General features: G+C 45.8%; 1 protein-coding gene across 1 annotated transcript in view; it reads right to left on the bottom strand.

Annotated features, from left to right (window-relative positions):
- Cfap61 (cilia and flagella associated protein 61) overlaps window positions 1-21,215 on the bottom strand; it is a 272,515-nt gene that overhangs the window by 42,095 nt on the left and 209,205 nt on the right. Inside the window, exon 24 of the mRNA XM_051144932.1 lies at window positions 16,032-16,237. Within this exon, the coding sequence (XP_051000889.1) occupies window positions 16,032-16,237 (206 nt within the window). The remainder of the gene's footprint in view (window positions 1-16,031; window positions 16,238-21,215) is intronic.

Here is a 21,215-nt window from a genome sequence, read left to right as displayed (position 1 = left end):
TTCCAGAGATCGGAACTTAGGTCCTATTCGCACATGGTCAGCTCCCCTTCCAATCCTTCTGCACACTCCAGGTCATCTCTAAATCATTTACTTTACTTAGAACAATAGAGATGCTAAGCAAATATATACAAATATATACCATCCCGCTTAGGGAATGTTTGCACATGTCAGTGGAGGGCCAACATTCTTCCCCAAACAGCTTAGATCTTCAGTAAGTTGAATTTGCAGACAGAGAACCCACAGCCATGAAAGGGACACATGCACTTGAATGAGTAGCATGGTAGTAATAGAGGGCAGGAGGCAGCTGTGGGCAGGTGGGAGCTGTGGGCAGGAGGCAGCTGTGGGCAGGAGGCAGCTGTGGGTAGAAGGCAGCTGTGGGCAGGTGGCAGCTGTGGGCAGGTGGGAGCTGTGGGCAGGTGGGAGCTGTGGGCAGGTGGGAGTTGTGGGCAGGAGGCAGCTGTGGGCAGGTGGCAGTTGTGGGCAGGAGGCAGCTGTAGGCAGGAGGTAGTTGTGGGCAGGTGGAAGTTGTGCGCAGGTGGGAGCTGTGGGCAGGTGGGAGCTGTGGGCAGGTGGGAGCTGTGGGCAGGTGGGAGCTGTGGGTAGGTGGGAGCTGTGGGCAGGTGGGAGCTGTGGGCAGGTGGGAGGTGTGGGCAGGTGGGAACTGTGGGCAGGAGGCAGCTGTGGGCAAGAGGCAGCTGTGGGCAGGTGGGAGCTGTGGGCAGGTGGGAGCTGTGGGCAGGAGGCAGCTGTGGGCAGGTGGGAGCTGTGGGCAGGTGGGAGCTGTGGGCAGGTGGGAGCTGTGGGCAGGAGGGAGCTGTGGGCAGGTGGGAGCTGTGGGCAGGTGGGAGCTGTGGGCAGGTGGGAGCTGTGGGCAGGAGGGAGCTGTAGGCAGATGGGAGCTATGGGCAGGTGGGAGCTGTGGGCAGGTTGGAGCTGTGGGCAGGTGGGAGTTGTGGGCAGGAGGCAGCTGTGGGCAGGAGGCAGCTGTGGGCAGGAGGCAGCTGTGGGCAGGTGGGAGCTGTGGGCAGGAGGCAGCAGTGGGCAGGAGGCAGCTGTGGGCAGGTGGCAGCTGTGGGCAGGTGGCAGCTGTGGGCAGGAGGCAGCTGTAGGCAGGAGGCAATTGTGGGCAGGTGGGAGCTGCGGGCAGGTGGGAGCTGTGGGCAGGTGGCAGCTGTGGGCAGGTGGCAGCTGTGGGCAGGTGGCAGCTGTGGGCAGGTGGCAGCTGTGGGCAGGAGGCAGCTGTGGGCAGGAGGCAGCTGTGGGCAGGTGGGAGCTGTGGGCAGGTGGGAACTGTGTGCAGGAGGCAGCTGTGGGCAAGAGGCAGCTGTGGGCAGGTGGGAGCTGTGGGCAGGTGGGAGCTGTGGGCAGGAGGGAGCTGTGGGCAGGTGGGAGCTGTGGGCAGGAGGCAGCTGTGGGCAGGAGGCAGCTGTGGGCAGGTGGCAGCTGTGGGCAGGAGGCAGCTGTGGGCAGGTGGCAGGTGTGGGCAGGTGGCAGCTGGGGGCAGGTGGCAGCTGTGGGCAGGTGGCAACTGTGGGCAGGAGGCAGCTGTGGGCAGGAGGCAGGTGTGGGCAGGTGGCAGCTGGGGGCAGGAGGCAGCTCTGGACAGGTGGTAGCTGCGGGCAGGAAGCAGCTGCGGGCAGGAGGCAGCTGTGGGCAGGAGGCAGCTGTGGGCAGGTGGCAGCTGTGGGCAGGTGGCAGCTGGAGACAGGTGGCAGCTGGGGGTAGGGAGCCATGGGCAACTTAAGAAGGATCAAAAGCAGCCTTGCTAAAAAGCATTTGTTTTATAAAGCTTGATAAAAGGTTTGACTTTTTAAAGAATTGGGCGTATGTAGTCTAATAGGTATGCATGTCAGTTACATCTCACACTTTGTGATTTATCCCACTCAGTTCACGCGTCAGTGCTGTCTTCTGAGATACCGAGTCATCCTGCTTAAGTCATCTCCACTAGGCATTAGTATGTGACTGAAACACACAGATTCCATTTTAAATAATACAAACACAAGTTTTCTTTGATAGCAGAGTTCTCCTGTTTTAGATATAACCATGTCTGCTTAGAAAGGACACTAGAAAATCTATAGACTACATTAAAAAAGAGGTTAGGAGAGTGACTTAGAGTCCCCTGTCAGTTTACTTGGTCTCATGTCTGTTGCCCCATTTCAGATTAATGTCAACTTTTCCTGAATCTGATTGCCAATTTCTTGTGCTCTCACTGATAACGTGAACAGCCTTGGATGTTATATGGAATGTTAATTTCTTTAATCTATTCATGATATTCTCCTTCTGCCCCCCACACATCATATAAAAGAGTTTAATAAAATTACCCTACGCAGAGGCCTCCTCCCAGAAACTATATGCTGCCAAATAAAAAGTCCAGTGCTAGATGTGAGTACAGTTGGTCATGGTTGGTCCCAGTGAACCCCCCAAATATAGGCTATTGCTACTGTTCTTGCCCAACAGAACTTGATGGTAAGGCCCTATTGCTGAAGTCATGACACACTTTGGTCACAGGACAAGGAAAATCAAGCTAGTACTGGCCAGAAGGTGTCCTCCCTGCTGGCTAGCTTTTATAGTCCTGAAAGGTGCTATGCAGGTTGCTGGGGAGAAAAGTCACCAGGAATATTGCCTAGCTGTGAACCCTGTGGGCTACTGTAATGACCAGCATAGCAATATCTGTCCATGGGTGCAATAACAGCATGAATGCTACGTGGTAACCAACTGCTTTCTGAGCGAGTTTAAACCCTGTCTTACAGGAGGGAACATGTGCTTGGTACCATGAATCTGGCTAAGAACTCATGTGTGGGGACTGCACAGACCACAGTGGAGAACCCAGTACTATCAGTCCGTTAAACTGACGAAGTAGCAAAATGCCCTCTAAATCGTTCTCTATACTCATAGTTGGGTGCAGCTCTCGGACCACATTAGAGACATTTCCTTGTATAGTGAATGGCAGTTAACACAGAAACTCACAACTGGTCAAAAACCAGAATGTATCTATAGAGTTTTCCATATAAATGGGATGTCCCTCCCTCCAAAGCTCAGGGACCATCACAGAAGAGGGGGCAGAAATGATTCTAAGAACCAGGAGTTGAAAAGGACCAGATATAAATTGCTGTTGTTTTTTTCATGTTCTCGACATGACAGGACCTCTGCAGTCATGAATTCAGAGCAGCTGTTGTTACTTGCACAAGATCAAGCCAGTTAGCATTCCAGCCGGGAGCGGGAAGGCACTCACGGGGTCCTAAGGCCAGCTGAGGAGCTCTTGACAGTTTTGATGGCTTTTGGGAGAGAGAGAGAGAGAGAGAGAGAGAGAGACAGAGACAGAGACAGAGACAGAGACACAGAGAGAGAGAGACAGAGAGAGAGAGACAGAGAGAGAGACAGAGAGAGACAGAGAGAGAGAGAGAGAGAGAGAGAGAGAGAGAGAGAGAGAGAGAGAGAGACGGAGACGAGACAGAGACAGACAGAGACAGAGAAATAGAGACAGAGACAGAGACAGATACAGAAAGAAATATTTTTCTTTAAGGGTGTTGCCCAAGGTTGGCTGCCAACACTCCTTTGGGTGGCCTACACTGCTGAGTATCTGAGAAGCACAAATTCTATTCTGTAGGTTATTTTAGAGAAAGAAAAAGGAAGACATGAAATTGGAAAGGGGTGAGGGTGGGTGAGGCGGGAGTGGTAGGGTCACTATGGTCAAAATACTATATATTTGTGCACAAAGTTTTCAAAGAATTAACAGAAATATTAATTATGGTTAATGAATATTCATACTAACATTGAACAATTTAAAACACATGAAATAAATAAGTAAATAAACTTTATGTCTGGGGCTGGAGAGACAGCTCATGGCGAAGAACACTTACTGTTCTTGCAGAGACCCAGGCTTGGTCCCCAGTACTGAGAAGAAAAGGAGGACAAATAGGAGGAGGAAAAACAATTATTTATGTTTTTATGATACATAACTTGAGAAAAATCTTTATGCCAGCTTCTCTGATGAATGCTAAAACAACACAGAAAATCATCTTTTTATATCTAATGAGACAAAAGTGCCAGACTTCATGCAGCACTGCAGCAGTGGTGACCTTTGACCCATGTGCCTACTCTAGAGTTGGGTATTTGTTCTTTGTTCACACTAATATTTGGTGTGAATATCTGACAGAACATGTGCTGCCTATAATTCCAGTATAGCTCCAGACAGCCTCACCTTTTACCCAGGAACGGCTAATTCCTCACAAATGCCACGATGCAAAGATGGGGAGAAATGACATTACTAAAAAATGAAACAACAATAACCAACCAACCAACCAAACAACAAAACAAAACAAAGCAGCCCTCAATTGGAAAAACAATATAAAAAAAACTGACATGTATAAAACAGTCTTTGGCCCCCACCCTTGGACTATATCTCTAGCTCAAAAGTTGATCACCTTGTTAATAAGAAATACTAAAAATTATGGTTTCCCTTCATAATAGTAGGAGAAATCCCAGTTGCATTGGGACAACAGTGGATGGTGAGCTATGAGTGTCCTAGGCAGAGGCTGTGCGCAGACCTAGCCTAAGCTGCCTTCTATGAGGGCACAGACACAGACACTAATTAAATGACTAGGAACGCAAATCAAGAGGCCAGAGTTTGGATCATAGCAAGCCGTGTGTGTGTGTGTATGTGTGTGTGTGTTGTGCATGCATGTGTGTATGTGTGTGGACACGTGTATGTGTGCCTGTGTGTAGCGTTCTCAAGGCTGCCTAGAAGAACTGGCATTGTCTGAGAGACACAGGCCAGCAGGGAAAGGTGGGTCAGGGGCATGGCAAACGCCCCACAGGGAGCCTGGTGAGGGGCGTCAGTCAGCTCTTCACCACTCAGAAAAATACCTGAGATGGTCAAGTTTTAGGAGAAACGGCTTCTTCTGGCTCAGGGCTTTAGAGATCTGTGTAACTATTTCTGCTAGGTATGGCATAACCATTAGCCATCAGGAAGCAGAGCAATTGCGGTGACCTGTGACAAGACACTCTGTGCCCACAGTCTTGGCAGTGAGAGGCCTAACCGTGCAGCCGTGGCTCGGCCTATGGTGACGGTAAAGAAGCTGTTGGCAAGTCCTTGTAGCGGGGGTGCTGGGTACCAGACCCATCTGCCTAGCAGACTCCACTCACTGCTTCCTCCCGCTCTCAGGCTGCTGCGTATGATCTTGAGGTTGCTTGCATACACAGGAGGCGAAAGTTTGCCTTGAGGTAAGGACTCCAATGCTGGGCTGGGACGTCACAGTGCCATAGCTGCCTGGCAGTGACCCATGTTCAAGCAAACGAACTCCAGTGAGCCCTTTCCTTAGTTTGTTGGTAGCCTATTTGCGTCTAGCTGGTATACCTCCTCAGGAAGTCACAGAACTGGATTCCAGGCTGTGGCTGGGTGGAGCCACTGCTGCATAGGCCTCCAATGATGTGCTGAGTGGCTCTGAAAGGGACGTGGCTAGCAAACCTGTTCATCTCATGGCCAGGAAGCAAAAAAGAAAAAGGACCTTGGTCCAACTCTCTGAGTGCATCCCCAGCCACCCCATGACCTGAAGACCTCCCTTAAGGCTCCATCTTTCTTTCAGCATTATCATCATTGTTGTTGCTGCTGTCCTGTGTGAGGGGGAGGGATTTAGACACTCATGGAACAGAACGGGTGTGGAGGTCAGTGAATGTTATGAACTTGGTACCCTCCCACCTGTACAACATTTACAAGGGTTCCGTGCCTTCAACTTGGGCTGTCAGGCTTGCATCATTGGGAGCTGAGCATCTTTACCTGTGGGGTCATCTCACCAGCTACAGACCTCCCTTCCTGAAAGTTCTATCACTCCAATATCACCACCTGGGAGTGAGCCTTTGGCATCTGGGTCTTTCAGAAAACATTCCAGATACAAACTATGGCAGAAGAACAGGAAAATACCATGTAGCTGGGGAAGGCTCCTGTAACTTTTTTTTTTTTTTTTTTTTTTTTTTTTTTTTTTTTTTAGAAAGAAGCCAAGAAAGCCAAGTGGGTAATTAGATTGTGAAAAGTCTGAGGAGATGGGCACTGGGGTTTAGTATTCAAGTTAGTACCTAACACAGAACAAGGCTACTAGGGGATGCGGGGAGAGGGGGAAAGAGAGAGTGAGAGACACAGAGAGAGAGAGAGACAGAGACAGACAGAGAGAGACAGAGAGAGAGACAGAGCAAGCCAGCTTCCAGTCATGAGCGCATGCCTTTGACTGAAGTCTAATAAATAATTAGGGGACTGTGTGGACTGGTTGCGTCCTACTTTGCAGTTCTGAAGAGAGAGACAGCACAAGGTGGCTTTCCTGAGGGAACAACTTCTGGAGCCTGACAGTTCAAAAAGGTAATGGCAGCCTTTTAAAGGGCCTGCTCAGGCTCCATTTAGAATATTGTGCTCAGCAGCACTTACCCACTAAAAGTAGGCTGTGGAGTGTTCAGGAAGCGTGCGGGAGGATGGCAGCGCTCACACGGGGAGAGGCCATTGGGGCAGCTTTGAGAGCTGAGATGTTAAGATGTGAAAGGAGGTGATTTAATCAAGGCTATGAGTATCTGATGGGCTCCTACAATGAAGCTGGGGCAAGACCCACTCAGACTGAGAGGACAAAGGATGCTACAGACTGCTAATTAAGGCTCAGGGGCGGGAGAGTCAGTAGGCACGACCTTTCTTTTGCAGGGTCACACATAAGTGAGGCTAAAAAGATGAGCTAGAGTTAAGAAAGCAGAAAAACATGCGGTGAATGCCTTGTTAAAGTCGGCCACAGGCCACATCTCAGCAAAACGCCTCAGCCAGCCTGCTCCCCCTGCCCACTCCTCCTACCTGGCATCCTCCTTAAGGTTCCTGTCACCCCCAGTGTCCTGGGATGGAGAAGCGGACCCAGTGGGGGAAAAGATCCTATTTACTGTAAACCTTCAAGGGACTTAAGATGGAAACCAGCAGACTTAAGAGGGGGGCATCTGTCTATGTGTGGTGTGTATGTGTGGGGGTGGTGTAATGTGTGTGTGTGGTGTGTATGTGTGTGGTGTATGTGTGTGAGTGGTGTGTGTGTGTGTGTACATGTAAGTATGTGTGCATGTATGGATGCACACCTGAGATTTCAGCTATACAAATGCTTCAAGGAGAAGAGTGGGAAAGAACAGATTTCAGTGACATATTCATTATGTGATTTTTATAATGATAGTGATTTAGAAAGGAACAAATGATTAAAAAGTCTATTATTTTTCCAAAGTGGTAAATCAATCAACCAATCACAACCAAGTACTCTGCCCTGAGGCACAGAGTGATGGTGAGTGTTCTCTTCTGCCCCTGAGGTGGTGAATTAGTTCTCATTCCCTCTCTCTCTCTCTCTCTCTCTCTCTCTCTCTCTCTCTCTCTCTCTCTCTCTCTCTTCTTCCTCTCCTCTCTCTCTCTCCATCTCTCTTCCTCTCTCCCTCCCCCCTTCTCCCAATGGGTTAAACAGTGCTTACACATGCTCCTCGGTAGAGAATTACCCCCTTTCCAGTGCCAGTGGTTTGTACTGGCACCGTGAGACAGAAACAAAGACTGAAGCACAGACTCCGAGCCAACCTGGACTGCAGAACCTCAGCTGCTATGACCCTGTGGTAGCTGTCTGCTGCACAGCACTATAGCTGACTGCTCAGTTGCCACCCCACAATCCCTCATGGCTCCAAGTGAGTCACTGCTTGTGAGGAAGGTATCCTCGGTGCAGAGGAGCCGCAGCTGGCTTTGAATGCGACACAGGGCTGGTGCTGCCAAGGTCAGGAAAACAATTGGTAATCAGATCTTGGCCAAAATCAGCTGAGCCATTCACCATGCGTGGAAAGGGCCAAGGCAGCCTGTCTGACAACACGCAGAGAGCAGCGCCAGGCCAAGGATCAGCACCACAGCCTGGCAGGACTTAGTGGCACTTGGGAAGAATGTGGCTGCAGCTGCATGTGCACATGCCTGCCAAGGCATGGTGGGATCCTCACCATTGTGTGACAGTGTCTCCCTGCCCCCTGCCCCATTCTAACAGATGTCAGTCGGCATTGTCCGCTGTCAGGTACTGTCCACACTTATTTGGCCATCTATCAAGTACTGTCCACACTATTTGGCCGTCCCGAACACTCACTCTTAACCAAGTTCACTTTCATAATTATCACCATTGTCAGACACCAGCTGCGCCCTGACTAGCGGGCTCGGGCTCACCAGTGCTGTATCAGTCGGGTCTTTGGAGCACCCCCTCCAAAAAGATTCCCCCGGAACTCAGACAGTTCAAGTATGGTTGACTGACAACAATGATAGAATCCTATACGTGTGCTAAGAGGAAAATTAATTTGCTTCTTAAATACCCGTGTTTCCACTCTCAGTGATAGATAAGTGAGTTCCACAAAATTCTAACACCTGAGCTAAACAATGCCATTGCTCTTATGACCTAACCGTTACCTCCAGAATGAACACTGCATCCAAGCACTCTAAGAGACACTTTCCTCAGTAGCTCACGGGATTCTCTAATGATTGATACACTAGCAAAAAACAAACAAACAAACAAAAACCCCAGGTTTTAAAAATGTAAGGAAATACAAGTAATTTCTCATCGTTTAGCGGAGCACAATGGGATAGAAGTCAAGATCAACAGCAAGAGAAACCACAGAGCAAACAAATTCCGCGCAGCACAGCGCTTTCCAAGCCGGGTGCATGCTCAGTGGAGTCACCAAAGGAATCAAGAAGGAAAGTTAAAAACTCCCAGAACTGAAGAAAAATGGAAACACAATGGAACAAAACCCATGGGATACAAGGAAAGCAATCCTAAAGAGGAAGTTTCTAGCCAAAAGTACTTATGTTAAAAGTCAGAGAGACGGAAAATAAATATCAATGCATCTCATGCCTTGGAAATACAAGAAGCCAAGCCCAAAAATAAGTACCTGAAAATAGTCATGATTAAGTCAGAAATGAACGAACTAGAAACAAGAAAGATACAAAGAATCAATGAAGGAATGAGTTGGCAGTCTAAAAAGATAAAAGATTTACAAAACCATCGCCAACATTAACCAGAAGAGGGAAGACGCAAATTAACAAGTCTAGAGCACTAGATGGAGACATTGCAGCCACGCCCATTACATGGCTGCCACGGGTTTGGCCTGCGCATGGCAAGGGAACGAAGAAAAGACAGACACAGAAGGAAGAAAAGTGGGAGTTGGGCAGACTGGGTTCCTGGATGGAGAAACCTCAGCACCCCAGAGCTCAGCATGTGTACTCTATGGAACTGAGAGGAAAGGTGGGCTACTACATGGGCATGTGCAAGGAGGCAGGGCTCACTGTGTACTGGGGATCAAGGAGACAGGGTTAGCTAATCTCAGTAGGAGCAGACGGTAGGGGAGCAGTCTTCAGGCCATAAATATCTGGGGGAGAAAATCATGCTGGTTTTGCACATACTATCAACAGTCACACTTGGGTCAGGAGACAAAGCACTGACTCTCCCTCTGAGTCTCACCCTGGGGAGAAGGCTTTGTGTCCTTGGCCTGTGTCAACAGCACACACCGAGTCAGGCCTTCGCTCACCGCACAATGCAGCAAAAACCACTGAAATTCAGAAACTCGTTAGGCTATACCTTTAAACGTATATTCTACCAACTTGGAAAAAATACTTTTAAAAATGGATAAAGTTCTAAATACATATGACCTACCAAAACTTAATCAAGATAAGTAAACAATTTTAACACATCTAACAAACATCTAGATTGAAGGAGCAATACAAACATTTTTCAAAACTGCCCAGGCCTTTATGAATTCAGTGCTAGGTTCCACCACCTCTGTAGAGAAGAAACAACACTGATGCTTCTCAGACTATTTCACAAAAGATAAAAGGAAGAAACAGTACAAAATCTTACAAAGCCCGTATTACGCTGACACCAAAATCCTCTTAATAGACTCAACAACAACAAACATTGTAGGCCAATTTCTCTGGTGAACATAGATACAAATGTCCTCAATAAAATGCTTGCAAATCAAATCCAACAACAGATCAAAAGATCACTCACCATGATCAAGTTGGCTTTATTCTTGAGATGCAGGGATGCAGCATTCATAAATAAAAAACAAATGAAATTATTTACAAATGAAAATTGTAATACATCACATAAACAGACTCAGGACAGAAATCATGCTACCCTCTCAGTACACACAGAAGTGACTTTAGACAGATTCCAGCATCCCATCACGACAAAAGCCCTGAAGACACTTGAAACAGAAGAAAAGTATCTCAACATAATGAAGTTTCATACAACAACCCTATAGCCAACACCATACTAAATGGGGACTGGCTCACAACATTTCCAGTAAAACTGATAACAAAACAAGGGTATCTACTTCCTCTGCTATTATTCAACATATTCAATATGTAATCAACATTCCTCTGCTATTATTCAATATTATTCAAAGTATGAGAGAAAACAAGACAAGAGAAGGAAATAAAAGGAAAACAAATAGGAAAGAAAGAAGTCAAAGCATCCTTATTTGTAAATGTGATTCTACATATGAGAACCAAAAGACCTTGTCAGAAAGCCCTCCTAGATCTGATAAATGTTCTCAGCAATGTGACAGAATAAGTATTTAACAAAGCACCTCCCCATATACAATTAAAAGAGATGCCAATGATGAAATTAGGAAAATAACCCCATTCACAATTGCTTCACATTAAAAAACAACAACAACAACAACAAAATTCCGAGAATAAACCTACCCAAGTAAATGAAAAATCTCTATAATGAAAACTTTCAAATACCAAAGAATGGCTGGTAGAAGATACTAGAATATGGAAAGACCTACCATTATCATGGATTGTCAAGACCTAACATTGTGTACATAGCCAGGAGCAATCTACAGATTCAATGAAACCAGCATCAACATTTCTTCTTCATGTGAGTATTAAAAGAAAATCCTAAAACTCACATGGTATTACAAAAGACCATGGAGAATAAAGCAATGTTGAGCCAAAAAGAATGTCAGGGGTATCTCATATCTGACTTCAAGTTATACTAGAGAGTAAGAAAAATAACATGGTACTTGTCCACAGTCAGTCTCTGTCTCTCACCTTGCATGAAAACCAGCTCCAAATGGACTAAAGGCCTTAATGCAGGAAAATAGGGAAGACACGTCAAGACAGAGACATGGGCAAGGACCCTCTGCAGAGGATCCCAGGTGCTCAGGAGACAATGCAACAGCTGACAGGTGGGACCTCGTGAAACTGAAAGGCTGTGCAGCAAAGGAAATGGTGCAGTGTAGAGACAGCACAGCAGATGGGAGTAAAGCCTGTGTTGCCTATATATCCAACTGAGGATTAGTAGCTAAAATAAATGAAGACCTCGAAAGCCTAAACAACAAATGAAGCAACCAATCAACAAGAGCTAATGAAATGAACGGATAGTTCTCCAAAGGCGAAATACAAATGGCTACTACACAGGGGACAAAATCTTCTACCACAACAGCCATCAGAAAAATGCAAATTAGGATGACTGTGGGACTCCATCTCACCCAAGTCACAACAGAGGCTGACACTACAAAAGAGAACCCACACTGCCACCGGGGCCCATGTGAACTTGCCCAGCCATAATGGAAGCCAGCACAGAGGTTTTTCTATGCTATGACTCAGCTAGCAGCACCTGCGTATTTCCCCAAAGGATTCTAAGTCAACATATCAGTCCAGTCTACAAATATTTGAAAAAGGGAAAACCTATGATTAGAGAATTTGATATGTTATAATAAGGTAGTTCATCTTTGAAAGCACTGGGAAGCTTTCCTGATACATAAAACTTTTCTAAAATTAAGCACTCCTTTTGGAAGAAAAAGCAAGACTCTAGTCATAATTTTAAAATGCTGAGTTGGGATAGAGGTGGTGCTTGGTATGACAAGATCCAGGGTGCACACTTGAACACACACACACACACACACACACACACACACACACACACACACACACCCCTTAGAAATACATCTTCAAAAGGATCCTTTGCCTTCATAATGGACACAAATGAAATGACAAATGTCATACACGTTTAATACTGAACGCGTTATCTGGAGGATCAGGAATGAGGCACGGGCGCCGGCCTGGTCACTCGCCAGTAAGCTCTGCTACCCACCTTAGTAGGTGCAGTAGGACAAGAACAACAAATAGAAATTTCAAAGATTGGATAAGAAAAGAATTGATATTATTTCAGTTTTATCTATGTGGAAAAATCTAAAAAAGAATATCAATAGGTGAATTTTTTTTAAAATGAAGGACTTCAGCAAATTTGCAGGACTCAGAACCACTAAAAACAACAACAACAGTGATGCTTTTTAAGTTGATTAATTAATCCTTATGAAAGAGAGAACTCAGGAGCATGCGAAGCATGCTTGGGCAGGTGTGTGTGAGTATCACAGTGCATGTGTGGAGGTCAGAGGTCAGCTCTGCGGAAATGAGTCTCTCTCCTACCTTTATGCAGTTTCCCTGGGTTGAACTCAGGTTGTCACAGCAAGTGCTTTTTTTATAGCAGCAACAAAATTTTAAAAATGTCTTGGGATCATGTCAGACAAAAACTGGGCAAGTCACATATGAAGACAATTATAAACCCTTATTGAAAGCCATGAAAGATGATCTAAATAAGTTGATGTTTACACTGTTATAATGTTCTAATCAGTATCAAAAAGGTCAACTCTTACCTAATTAAGCAAGGATTTAATGCACTGCCCACCAAATCAAATGGAGATTTTCATGGAACATGATGGGTTTATTATAAATCTTTTGGAAGAGTAAAGGAACAAAAATGCCCAAGAAATTCTTGAAGAAGGTAAAGAGATTGTGTTAAATTAAGAATATATATTAAGTTGCTGCTATATAGAAAACAGAAGTTTCAAAGTAGTAGAAGAAGTGTTCAGAATATGCGACCAAGACAAATTTGTGCCCAGAGAATATCAGCTCTCTTGGGCATTATAAAAAAAGAAGGCAAGTGTATTGTCATAAATGTCCTAACAACAAATGCAGAGGCATTTAGCTGCATTAGTCTTCAGAGAAGGATAAAGAAAAGCCACAAGGTACATTTGCCAATGACCAGACTGGTCTAACTTTAAAGTCTAACCAGTGTATGATGGAGAGACAGCAACTCTCACACAAGCATGTGTAGACAGACATGACTACTTCAGGAATGCTTAAGTCAAGGTGCCCAAGACTGCACAGTTACAGGGCTGGGACACTCCTAAAGAAGTTCTACACATGACATATGTTATTGGTGGCCACAGAACATAAATTATTTCCTAAATATCATTAATTTGTTTTGCCTACTTTTGAGTTGAATCTATGGTTTGCTACAGAAAGTGTTCTGTTATTCTGTGTAGAAGAAGTGTCTACACCGCTGTACACAGCTGTGGCTCATTTGCACCACCACGACCACCACCACCATCACCACCTCCGCCACCACCACCATCATCATCACCACCACCATCACAGAACTGTTTGTAACAGCACAAAGAATGTAAGACAAAAAACAAGAGGAAAATCCGTTAATGAATAGTGACACAGTTAAACAATGGGGGACTGCACTCTGGTGGTAGTGGTGGTGGTGATGGTGGTGGTGGTGGTGGCGGAGGTGGTGATGGTGGTGGTGGTCGTGGTGGTGCAAATGAGCCACAGCTGTGTACAGCGGTGTAGACACTTCTTCTACACAGAATAACAGAACACTTTCTGTAGCAAACCATAGATTCAACTCAAAAGTAGGCAAAACAAATTAATGATATTTAGGAAATAATTTATCCATATAAACATATATAAAACACACACACACACACACACACACACACACACACACACACACACACACACACACACAGAAAATAAAAGTTGGTAAACCACAACTCCTGGATCAAACCCAGCCAGTGCCGCTATGGGCTGTGATGAACTACTGGGTCGTGCTGTGTCCATGTACTTATGGCATCCTGAAGTTGCTTTCTCGTTTTAAGCACAGAGTTGAGAATTTGTGACAAAGACTGTATTTGTTCTTTTATAGAAAAGTTCATAGGAAACAGAACTACTAACTCTAATGTCAAAATATGGTGGCTGCCTTCCAAATTACAGTCTGTGTATGGCTGGAGAGAGGCTTTCGATGCCCTGTGGTCAGAAATTATCCCTCATGTAGGTGGCTGACACATGGGCTTCCAGTATTATCTCCCCTTCAAGCGTACGTGAATGTTTTACATACCTTTTTTGGTCACATGAAGCACTCTGCAATTTAAAGTTTTTAAGAGGAAAGAAAAGTTGTAATACAGGAAGCCATGCCATGGGCATCAAGGACACTCAAATCTTGCTTTACAGACTCTGTGTCCGGACTGCCTCTGACATCATCTTGTTTTATGGACAGGAAGTAATTCTCCCAACAACAGCTGCATCCAAAAGTGGCTTTGTACTTTAAAATGGTATGCCTTCCTCAAGGCATCCTAAATAACCTGAGACTTATACTATGCTATAATTCTGGGGTCAGTATCAAAGATGACAATTTCACCAGACTGTTCTCAGGGTTGATGCATTTCCCACAAAGTCCAGTGGGGTTTTTATTTTCATGGAACTTGACATGTCTCTGATAAAACTTACTATTATGTTTTATTCATAAGTCTTCCAGTTGCTTGGCTAGAGGTATCCACATTGTGTGTGTGTGTGTGTGTGTGTGTGTACTGAGCCTGAAATATGTGTGTATGTATGTGTGTATGAGTCTACTGTGAAAGATATTGTGATATAATACATCTTTGATATATGTTATATGACCCTACTGTGAAAGGCATTGTTTCCCTGGTTTCTATCTCAGTATGTCATATGTATATAGCAAGATTACTAGTTTTTGTTTGTTAATTTTGTATACAGCTACTTTGCTAAAAGCATTTATCACCTATAGAAGTTTCCTGGTGGAGTTTTTAGGGTCACTTATGTATATAATCTTATCGTCTGCAAATAAAGATACTTTGACTTCTTCCTTCCCTATTTGTATCCCCCTGAACTTCATTGTCCTATTGCTCTAGCTAAGACTTTAAGTACTATATTGAGTAGATACAGAGAGAGTGGACATGCTTCTCTTGATACTGATTTTATTGGAAATGCTTTGAGTTTCTCTCGATTTAATCTGATGTTGGGTATGGGCTTGCTGTAAATTGCCTGTATGATGTTGAGGTGTGTCCCTGTGTCTCTAGTCTCTCCAGGACTTTTATCACGAAGTGGTGTTGGATTTTGTCAGAGGCCTTTTCTGCATCTAATGAGGTGGCCATGCGCTTCTCGTCTCTCAGTCTATGGCGCAGATTACATTTACCAGCTCATGTTTGTTGAGCCGTCCCTGCATCTCTGGAACGAAGCCTACATAATCATACGGGATGAACTTTTTGACGTGTTCTTGGATTTAGTTTGCAAGTATTTTATTGAGAAAATCTACATTCATAAGGGATATTGGTCTGTAATTTTCTTTCTTTGTTGGGTCTTTGTGTGGTTTAGGTACCAGGGTGATTGTAGCCTTGCAAAAGAGCTGAAAAAGACTACACTGTAGATTGCGGGGAGAGGAATTTACTTACCAAAATGTTTGATAAACCTTCATCCACATGCTAGGAGGAAAAAGGCTAGGATCATAAGCAGCCTGTCTAGTGGTTGAAGAATTCCTAACGGGGCCAGATTCTCCTACACCCTGACCTTCAGCCTTTCTCTCAGGTTCAGACTACTGCCCTTAGCAGCCCTGTGTGAAAAGGGACTTGAGTACCCTCTTACCTCACACTTTCATGACATCATGTATCGTTTCCTCTGAGGTCCTGGTCCAGGCCCAGGCATGGACACATCTAAGTTCCTGCATGTCCTCACGTGGACCTTTGCTCTCCAGCCAACGCTGGTGGTCTGATAGTCACTATTAGGAAGCATGGCCGGCTCAGCCACCGCAGCGTGTCTCAGTGATTCTGATTTTTCCTCTCTCTGGTGCATTACGACACACACCACACCAACACGAAATGTACCAATATGTGCCCACAGTCAAACTCAACGCCCCACTTACCTGTAGAGATCTGGGATCAGGTTGTCATCATAACGAGTACACAGGTTGTTGAGGATTCGCTCATGCTGTCCGAACAAGCGGATGTAGTTGGAGACTGGGAAAGGCTCCTTTGAAAAGCAGGTGATGGCCTCCACCAACTTGTACTTGTTAATGTACAGTCGGAAGTATGTCCCGTCTTTCACATTGCCTGTTACTATTTCTGAACCCTGGGTGAGAATGAGAGATGGATCAGGAAAACACTAGCCAAAACATCCCTTGACTTTGGGAACTTTAGCAATTAATTTTTCAAGTATAACAGACAAGCTTTGTTTGTTACGAATAACAGCCACTGCTCAAACACACAAGGGAAGACAATGATGTGTCAGAAATGACGTTTATCATGACAAAATGTTCCTCACCACATTTTGAATTGCCATTACATTCTCCTGTGCTCCGAAATTAGTTGCTAGGTGACAACCAACTCTCTGTAGCTCGAGTCTTACCCTGAAAAGGACTGGATTCCTTCTTCCATGTGTGATGTGTTGGAAGTGTCAAATTTCCCAGAACCATTTGAAAACATCCTGGTTGAAGGGATTGTGAGGAATTCTAGTTGTTTTAAAGAATATTTAAAAGAGACGAGCAGAAGGTGAAACCTGGTGGCGGGGCTTGGGCGGGAGCACGGGGTGGACACCTAGGCCTTTGGTAATAACTGAGTTCCCTGGGGGAAGGCCACGGCATACGCCCCATACACTCTGCGGATAATCTTTCACTTTGTCCGCTGTTCAAGGTGTGGGTTTTGCCCCTTAAAACTGATTAAAACTGACTGCCAGGTGACAAGGAAGGGTGCTGCTGTAATCCCAAGTCATGGCTACATTTTCTATTTCAGCACCCTGGGAGCTCTGTTCCCTGCTGACCTCAGTAGACAAACACAGGCTGTGCTGCGGGCAGCTGCCTGAACTTTTACTTTGCCCCAAGACTCTGAATTTCGTTTACTCTGACACAAATAACACTTTTTTGAGTGAATACAGAGTTAAGCTTCCACTCTGAACTTGAATGTGGCATTTAGAAAGCTATGGCAAAGTCAACTTGTCTTAATCCCAAACATTTACTTGGTCCTAGACCCACTCAGGGGCTTTATCTAAACAGGGACATATAGCATGATGGCTAATGTGACCACCAACTTACCAGGACCTGGGACCACCTAGACCCCTCCTTGTGCTGAGATCCTTTAAAACAGTTCATGTTGTGGTGACCCCTGACCATAATATTCTTTTCATTGCTACTTCATAGCTGTAATTTTGCTACTTTTATAAATCTTAATATAAATATGTTTTCTAGGCACACTTGTGAGGGATCATTTACATTAGGTTAGCCTCTGGGTGTCCCCCTGAGGAGTTATCTGGTTTAGGTTAGTTAAGGTATCAAGTCCCATCCTAAACGGAAGTGGCACCATCCCCTAGTCTTGGGTCCTGGACTGTACAAAAAGGGGAAAGTAAGCTGAGTAAGAGCATTTGCTGCCCTCTCCTTCCTGACTTGAGACTCAATGTGGCCAGCTGCTCAAATTCCTGCCTGAGTGACTCCTTACCATGATGGGCTACACCTTTGAACTGTGAGCCAAAATAAAGCCTTTCTTCCTTAAGTTGGGGTATTTTATCATAGCAGCAAGAAAACAACTGAGCCACAGGGTTTCACTTTTTAGCTGAGCTGAGGCAACTGGTGGGCATCGAGAGATCCTGCGGCAGAGCCCCAAAGAGGACTAAAGCAACACTAGGAGACAAATCTACAGACAGGACTCTAGGCCAACTCCAAATACAACAGGCTGGGTATTTGTGGGATGGGGATGAGAGCACTGGAAAGAAGCTGGGCAGTGATGCTTCAAGGAAGAGCCTGGTGGTCCAGTGCCAAACACCCATGGTGAGACACTATGCCCACAGCACATTTTCTATTCCGAAAATGGATTACATTAAGGAGCAGCGGCATTGCATATTTTTGGTTACCATCATCAGAATTAAAGTGTGTGTGCACGCAAGTGCATGAAGAGGCAAAGAAGTTAACTTCATATACTCTTCAGAGCCACCTCAGCCTGTTCACTGAGGCAGGGTCTCTCGGTGGCCTGATCCCTCTGGGATCCTCCTGCCTCAGCCTCTGGCACTGGGATTGTAGGAAGCAAGTTCCACAGGGTCCAGTGTTCTTACCCAGGGGCAGGGAATGACTTCAGAAGGAGCCAGTGTGAGCCTCTGCCACAGGGTCTGCTCAGTTGCCCTCCACTCGCCACTGCGTTTCTGTCCCTGGGGATGTTTTCACTCAGGTGTACTGCCTTGAGCCTTGACTTTCAAATCCCTCCACCTTGCATGTGGCCGTGTGACATCCCAGAATATTAAACACCATTTCAGAATTGGAGTGTACATGGGCATGCAGACAGTGACCTCCACCACGTGCATTTCCCAGGTAAAACTCAGCCCATCCGAGTTTGTCATCAGCAGTTTCAGAGTTGGCCTCCTGACCCCTCAGCAGAAAGGGACGATTTTGGAAGGGAGTGGGAGGTCATGCCTTCTCAGCATTAGTGGGGCTGATAAAGTGCAGGCAATATTCCCAATAAAGATGCTTAGGGGTCCCAGGCAGAATCTCTGGTGTAATGCTGGCTGCCAGCTCTCCTGCAGAACCACCGGAGGGCAGGGACAGTAGTCCCACAAGGCCTTTATGCTCCTTTATGCTGAGTGACTGAGAAATGGGGATCTAGAAACCAAAGAGACAAGCTTCGTGAGCCACCCATGTGGGAGGTAAAAAGGTGGCTTTACAAGGGACTTTATTCATTACCCCACATTCAGTTATTGAGGTCTCCTCTGTGTGCTGGAGGCTGTCCTGGGCTCTACACTCTAGGCTGAGCATGCCAAGACTGGGGCCACAGTTGGTTACTACAGCAGTGGAGACGTGACAAACTGCCAAGGGCCAGCCAGGGTCTGAGAAGGACACACTGTCCAATGGCAACCTGTTGCATGAGGGTGGTAGCCTTAATGTTGTTTCCAGCGCGTTTTGTTTTATTCTTTAAGGGCCGAGTCTTTGTGGTACCAGCACAGTCCTAAACACACCATGCTACACAGTGAGGGTTGAGGGATTGAAAAGACCATCCAGTAAACAGCCGCTCTAGAGAAAGTAGCAGGGCAGAGGGCTTGCTGATGCCTGATCTTAGCTGTAGAAGGCAAGTTGTGTCAATTTTAATGAGCTTTGGCACTGTCCTAGCATGGCTGCGGGTGAGGGGAGGGTGGAGCAGTCTGGAAATTGTGAGTACGTCGAAATATTGCACATCAATATTAAAGGGAATTCACACACGAACTGGTGTCTTAGCCACAGACTGCCCTTGCAGTGATGGCCATTCCTACTGCCATTTGCTGCCCTGATCTTCCCCCATCCCCACCCCACCCTAACCCCACCCTAACCCCACCCTAACCCCACCCCAACCCCGATTATCTAAGGTTAGATAATCGCTCTAGAATTCACGCCAAATAAAAGACATGGGCTTAATCAGCCTCAGTGTCAGAGAAACCAAGTCCCCAGCTCTCGTGACAAACACATGATTTAAAATTTAATAGTATCCAAGGCAGAATTTGTTGTGACAAATTTCTGTACTTTGTGGCATACAAGCCAAGCAAGCATGTGGGCCAGAGTCTGTAAAATCGGCTCATTCTGGAGGCATCTTGGGTCTTTTCTTCTTTTTGCCAGATTATTGCTCAGGATTACTGAAGTGACTTCCCACTTCACCAGTCCACTTACTGACAACTAGAGAAGTCGAAGGTTGGCTGACACTGTAGGAATAATAATTCAGTTTCCTGGGGGCGGGGTCACTGTTCAGTGGGCTACATTCTTGATCATCTGGCTATATTTAGGTGACTGCCTGACCATTTTGGCAACAACTTTGCATAAATTAATTCCAACTCCAAAAGATTGCCATGGAGCCATCCTACATTTTTTCCCTTAGAAAATAAAATGAAAAAAATCTGTTTAGATCTTCCCTACTAATTAAGAAGGAAGCCCACCTGGCAAAATGGTTAATTAAAGCCAGAGGTCCTGTTCAAATACTGTCATAGCACCAGCCAAAGAATCTATTTAAGTTGCACTGTTATTAAAATTCTCCTTATCTCAAACCCCTTCTGTCTCTTCTGACTTGATGCACAGCTCACAGAGCCATGGTAGACACACGAGGAATCCACAGTGTCTGTGGAGACTCTGAACCCAGAGTCTTGAATCAAGCCCAGCGTTTCCTGGCTCTTGAATGGCTTAGGTGCATGTTGCTTATCTACACTGACGTGACAAGACAGCCTCTGAGCACTTTGTGTCCTCGACACGTGAAAGAACGTGGAGGCTGGGCACAATGGTGTTTGACTGCAATCTCCATCTCAGGAGGAGGCTGGGGAGGGGAAGTGCAAGTCTGAAGCCAACCCTGGGCTAGATACTAAGACACCATCTAAAAACAACAAACACCCCCCAAAGTGGTGGTGGGGGCTCCAAGAAAAGTTAAAAAAAAAAAAAAAAAAAAAAAAGAACAGAAAAGAAAACACAATACCTGCCTTTTCTCCTAACAAAAAGGAGTTCTGATGTTACATGGAGGCAGGACTTAGGAGAACTTACACATTAACTAGCCCTCAAGCAGCATAAAGGACCAGTAATAACTCCAGGAAGGAGGACAAGTGGAATAACTTAAGCAAAGCCCAGGAGATGCAAACGGAAGAGCTGGGGCTCGGGGTCATGAGTGGTGAGGGACCAGTGACTTGTGACATTTTTAACACCCCCTTTCCTGATAGCTGTTAAGGATTTTTCAAGGATGTTCCAATTATCTCTGATTGGCCAGAACCTGCCACATGGCTAGCCTTCCCTCTAAGAAGATCTGAGAAACATCTTTATGTTAAGTTGGTCATGTAATCGACTCTCAAAAATACCCAGGAGACAATGGAGCAGGAGTTCTGCCTCAGTGGGAAAAAGTCAAGAGTGACACATGAGAAAGGGAGTCAGCCTGGGACCATCCGTCGGAGGGGCTGACATGAGGCGCTCGCCACTTGGCCAGCCAATAGGAAGTCCCACAGCTTCCACTTTCCCCAGATGGCCTTTCTGTGTAATTCATGGAGGGGAGAAAAACAGTTAGACCTGGTGGCCATTCCTAGTCCAAAGAATCTGCTTGCCCCAGGGGCACAAAGGTAGATGTCTGGAGCC

The sequence above is a fragment of the Acomys russatus genome, chromosome 4 (genome assembly GCF_903995435.1).
Source record: "Acomys russatus chromosome 4, mAcoRus1.1, whole genome shotgun sequence".
Classification (NCBI taxonomy): domain Eukaryota; kingdom Metazoa; phylum Chordata; class Mammalia; order Rodentia; family Muridae; genus Acomys; species Acomys russatus.
This window is presented reverse-complemented; position numbering and strand designations above follow the sequence as displayed.